The following is a 6,000-nucleotide window of genomic DNA, read 5'->3' on the forward strand; positions in this document are numbered from 1 at the left end:
GCAGCCTCCGGTACTACTGATCATCAACCTATAGAGACATGCAAAAATCAAAGTGGACATGGGTGGTATTCCCGTCTGTCCCAAGAGAAGAAAGCGGAACACCTAGAGAAGCTCTGGATAGCCCGACTAGAAAAGAAAGCTGCAACAAAAAGTTTGGGTGTTGATGTATCTCAATTCCCTGCTCCTCAAGTTTCCACACGTAATATCTCATATCTGTGTTATTCATTGCCTTCGAGTGTGTCTGCACCAATCGAAAATGTAATCTATGTGATCTCTCACTGATTTTCTTATCTTCAAGTTGCAGCTTGTACGGTGGGACACAAGAAACAAAGTGGTCATGGTTGGTTTGCTAGACTATCTGAAGATAAAAAAGAAGAATACCGGAAGAAGCGTAGGATGTCCCGGCAGGAAAAACAAAATGCGACTCTCCATGACGATGTTTCGCTTGGTAATATTACTAAATACGATGGTGGTATGCTAAACACGGAGGATGATGATGATAATGATTGGATGCACACTAATCTGAATTACCAATGAGCTAATCTGAATTGCCAGCAAGGTACAGTGCACGTTCAACATATACATGACATGCAAGGACAAGAAAGATTTCTGCCCAGAAGTTTTATATCTGGACAGTCCAGTGAAACGAAAGGTGTGTACTCACCCAAACTAATTTCGTCGTATATGTTGATTGCATGTCCTTTCCGAGTACATCTACCTAATTTCCCTGTACATGTATCTTGCCAGATGCATCTTCTGAGAAAAAACGACGTCGTATGAGGGAACAATATGCAAACATGCCAACGCATGACAAAGAGGTTGTGTTGTGTCGGAATCGTGCATATAAGATAGCACGATGGCATACTGGACCATTACACAACCAATCTAACACTACTGATGCCGCCGATGGATCAAAAACACACTCACCAAGTACACCTTCCATACCGATGACATGCATGCCTTCTGGTAATTCATCGTATATATGCCTTCTGGTATAGACTTAAGGTTGTTGACCCAAACCATTTAAACCACTTTCATTGTACCGCTTTATATGTATCCCAGATGCCATCCACACCGAGGAAGAGTTCGAAGTATCTGGAATTTTTGAGCCAATTCAACCCACTACTGAAATGGAAGGTATAATGTTCATATTTGTTTGTCCAGTATTACTTAATATGACTTCCGTTCATTCGCCATTATGCTCCTAGACTGCTTCGACGACATGCATGGGGAAGATATACTATACGATGATGATGACGAAGAATGCAGGATATTTACTGCACAGGGTGGGTTGTACAACAAATTTCAGTTACATTTCTGTTGCATACTCTTATTACTTTGCACATCACTGTCATTCTTGTCCATGACTTTGTAGGTCATCACTTCGAGTCATATAGAGTGACAGCTACTGCTGATTTGGGTATACAGAATGATGACCCTTATGACAATATCTACAAAAAACTACCGAAGAGGCATCATGTTTTGAAGACAGTGAGTGACTGCGACTACTGTGGAGCAATGAGATTCCAATATGAGGGTCCAGCCTTCTGTTGCAGAAAAGGAAAGGTCAAATTATTTATCCCAGATGTTCCTCAAGAGTTGCAACGGTTGTTTACAAGTCAAGATGATGATGATGCAAAATATTTTAGACAACACATTCGGTATTTTAACTCACACTTCTCCTTCACAAGTCTTGGAGTCACCCTTGACCATCAGGTTAGCAGCGCGGCCAGGACTGGGATATACACATTCCGTGCGCATGGTCAGTTGTATCACCGTCTAGACCATTTGGTACCTGCTGGTCAAGGACCTAGGCATTTGTAGTTGTACATTTTTGATACAGATGACACCTTGGAGCATAGGGTGAAGCGGTCTCCAGATCTTGATATCAATCTCATACGAAAGATTTTGCGGATACTAGCCAACAATCCCTATGTGGACATATTTAAGAGCATCGGTTCTGTTCCAAACCTGGCAGAGTATAGGATTTCTTTAAACACAGATATAAAACTGGATCAGCGAAGGTACAATGCTCCTACAACTTCTCAGGTGGCTGCGATGTGGGTTGAAGGGAGTGACCCACAGAACACCTTTGATAGAAGTGTTATTGTGTATGGAAAAGGGGACCGTCCTGTATATATCAGAGCATACTATGGATGCTATGATCCTTTGGCGTATCCATTATTTTTTCCCCGCGGGGAGACAGGATGGAACCGTTTCATGCCGTATGATGGACTAGCTACTGTTCAAACAAACCGTGAGGATGACACCGGTGAGGTACCGCCTTCTCTTCCTCAGGCTAACGAGGATGACACACATGATGAAGGATGTGAGGTTCCAGCAGGTAATTATAGGGTTGTTGTAATATCAGAAGTAGTGTGTTAATGGTTTTCTTTGATCTTTCATTTTCAGCCTTTGCTAATCGTTTGTTTTCACCAACCATCTTGTAGATGACAACGAGAGCCAGGATGAAGATGGGGTTGTGGAGTCCAGGAAATTTGTCAGCGCACGCGAGTACTATTGTTTTTCAAGCTACAGGTTAGGAAAGGACTTTTTAACATCATCTTGTTCGGTCATCGCCTTCTCCAGCAGTGGGCTGTTGATATGTACATAAAGATGGAGACTATGAGGCTTGATTTCTATTCAAAACCTCAGAATCAGAAGCTCATATGCGCTGAACTCTATCAGGTAATGTTTGCCATTGTGCTATCAACAATAACTTGATAATATGATTGTTTGAACAATTTTTGCCATAGTGATATTTTTAATAATTGATGTTGCCTCGACATTATGTGTTTTTGATATATGGTTTACTAGACCTGCATAGAAACATGTTTTTATTCATTTACTTCTTAAGGTGTTGTTGATGTCATTGAGGTTGGCGAGACACGTGCTTCTCATGTTGGCAAGAGAATCATTCTTCCACGTACTTTTCCTGGAGGTGATAGAGATATGCAACGGCGATTCCTTGATGCGATGGCTATTGTGCAACGATTTGGGAAACCAGATTACTTCGTCACGATGACTTGCAACCCGTACTGGGAGGAAATAACTTCCAACCTTGCACCCGGGCAGACACCGCAAGACCGCCCAGACCTGGTGGCTAGGGTATACAGGGCCAAGTTGAGAGATATGAAAGATCTTTTGATCAAGAAAAAATACTTTGGCACGGTTGCTGCTTATGTTCATGTTACCGAGTTTCAGAAAAGGGGGCTACCACATGAGCACTTCCTTTTGATCATGGACACAGATAGTAAGCTAACAAACCCTGATGGTTATGACAGAGTCATATCGGCTGAGATTCCTGACAAGGACAAGTACCCTATACTGCATGCTCTGGTGATCAAACATATGCTCCATGGACCATGTGGTACTCTCAAGAAAAATTGTCCTTGCATGATAGATGGAGAATGTCGTTTTCACTATCCTCGACAGTTTTGTGCCGCTACGCAACAAGGAAAGGACTCATATCCGATCTATAGGAGGAGAGATGATGGCCGACGCGTAAAAGTCAGGGGTGCTGTGTTGGATAATAGATGGGTGGTCCCTTACAACCCTGGTCTACTTATGCGGTATAACTGTCACATCAACGTTGAAGCTTGCTCAAGCATCAAAGCTGTTAAATATCTTTTCAAATACATCTACAAAGGACATGATCGTGCATCCTTCTCAGTTGATTCTGCAGGAAATGATGATAGTGTAATAAATGAGATTCGGCAATATAGAGATGCAAGGTTCATATCACCACCGGAGGCTATCTATAGGATTTGTGCTTTCCCGATGTTTGGTGTTTCGCCAGCTGTTCTTCAACTCCAGCTCCACTTACCCAATATGCATACTGTTGCATTCAAAGGGTCTGATAACCTAGAGGATGTCATCACACGCCCGTCTTCTAAAACTATGCTGACGCAATATTTCAAGATGAACCAGGAGGACCCTTATGCACGGAATTTCTTGTACAAAGAGTTCCCGGAATACTTTAGATGGATTAAAGGTAAAAAGAAGTGGCAAAGAAGAAAACAGAGGGGACGCGGACAAGTTGGTAGAATTGTGTATGCGAACCCTGCTGAAGGTGAGAGGTACTACTTGAGGGTGCTACTAAATCATGTTAGAGGTGCAATTTCATATGAGGATTTGAAAACTGTAAATGGAAAGATTTGCTTGACCTTTAGAGAAGCGTGTGAGCAGAGAGGCCTTATAGAGACTGACAAATCCCTTGACGACTGCCTGATTGAGGCTGCTACTTTCCAGATGCCTTCTGCTCTAAGAAGGCTTTTTGCGACTATTTTGGTGTTCTGCGAGGCGACCAACATCAAGGAACTATGGGACAAACATCTGGAGGTGATGACTGAGGATTATCGTCGTATCCAGCCCAACCAAGCAACATTAGAGCAGATGGTGCTTAGAGACATCAGGGATTTGATTCATTCGATGGGTAAGGATATTAAAAGTTACGGCCTTCCAGAGGTGGTTGAAACAGACGGCGATCATTCTAGCGACAACTTGAGAGAGGTTCGGGAGGAATTGTCAGTCGGTGTGGACTAAGATCATCTAGATTTGTTTACTTCTTTGAACACTGAGCAGCGAGCTGGATTTGATGAAATATTGGATCACGTGGTCAACAATAGGAGCCAAATATTCTTTGTTGATGGTCCAGGTGGCACGGGGAAAACTTATCTGTATAAAGCACTTCTTGCTAGGGTACGTTCGCTTGGACAAATAGCTATTGCAACTGCTACATCTGGTATAGCTGCATCGATCATGCCCGGTGGACGAACCGCCCATTCCAGGTTCAAAATACCGATTAGGCTCACAGACAACAGCATGTGCAGTTTCACCAAGCAGAGTGGTACTGCGGAGCTGCTTCGTAGGGCATCGTTGATAATATGGGATGAAGTTGCCATGACAAAGCGTCAAGCAGTAGAGGCACTTGATAGGTCACTACAAGATATCATGGGAAGTGATTTGCCTTTTGGGGGGAAGGTTGTTGTGTTTGGAGGAGATTTTAGGCAGGTCCTTCCTGTGGTGACACGTGGGACAAGAGCACAGATCACTGACGCAACACTACTGAGATCTTATCTATGGGAGAAGATTAAGAAAATACGACTGATGCGTAATATGAGAGCACAAACTGACCCCTGGTTCTCCAAATATCTCCTAAGAATTGGGAATGGAACGGAGGAGACGATTGGTGATGATTATGTGCGTCTTCCTGATGACATTGTGATAGGGTACACTTCCACAGAAGAATCGATAAAGAAGCTTATCGAAGAAGTCTTCCCATCACTGCATGAGAATGCTGCATCTGGAGCCTATATGAGCACACGTGCTATCCTTTCTAACAAGAATGAGCATGTGGACGACTTGAACGAAAAGATGATTGACAAATTTCCTGGCCAAGAAAAGGTATACTATAGCTTTGACTCCGTCGATGATGATGCACACAATAACTATCCAATTGACTATCTAAACTCGATCACCCCAAATGGCTTGCCCCGGCATGTTCTGAAAATCAAGGTCAATTGTCCTGTCATTTTGCTCCGAAATCTCGATCCTCACAATGGGCTATGTAACGGAACAAGATTGATGATTAGAGCGTTCCAAGACAATGCAATAGATGCCGAGATTGTTGGTGGACAACATGCTGGAAAGAGAGTGTTCATACCTAGGATTCCTTTGGCACCCTCCGAAGACATATCACTTCCTTTCAAGTTGAAGAGGAAACAATTCCCGATTCGCTTGAGTTTTGCAATGACCATAAACAAAGCCCAGGGGCAAACTCTACCAACTATTGGTATTTACCTTCCTCCCGTCTTCTCACATGGCCAGCTATATGTTGCACTGTCAAGGGGAGTTTCAAGGCAGACCACTAGGATTTTGGCCAAGCCAAATAAGGACATAGATCCCACAGGGAAAAGCACCAAAAACATTGTGTATAGAGATGTTTTGGAGGGATGAATCAGGTTTGTCATCCATAAATATTGTTGTCGATTTCTACTA

The 6,000-nt window shown here is 43.0% G+C and overlaps 1 protein-coding gene across 1 annotated transcript; it reads left to right on the plus strand.

Moving 5' to 3' along the window:
• Positions 1–1,539: 1,539 nt before the first annotated feature.
• Positions 1,540–5,697, plus strand: LOC147980771 (uncharacterized). Its single transcript, XM_087513555.1, has 3 exons — positions 1,540–2,344; positions 2,451–2,688; positions 2,858–5,697. Exon 3 carries the CDS (start codon positions 2,953–2,955, stop codon positions 4,543–4,545), a length of 1,593 nt encoding a protein of 530 aa, XP_087369681.1. The 5' UTR covers positions 1,540–2,344; positions 2,451–2,688; positions 2,858–2,952; the 3' UTR covers positions 4,546–5,697.
• The last annotated feature ends 303 nt before the right edge of the window (positions 5,698–6,000 follow it).

Source organism: Triticum urartu, chromosome 3A, assembly GCF_056163025.1.
Source record: "Triticum urartu cultivar PI428250 chromosome 3A, HENAU_Tu73, whole genome shotgun sequence".
NCBI lineage: Eukaryota > Viridiplantae > Streptophyta > Magnoliopsida > Poales > Poaceae > Triticum > Triticum urartu.

Bases quoted from the DNA above. Each gene is read 5' to 3' on its own strand.
- LOC147980771 (XM_087513555.1), top strand. From the start codon at position 2,953: ATGCAACGGCGATTCCTTGATGCGATGGCTATTGTGCAACGATTTGGG.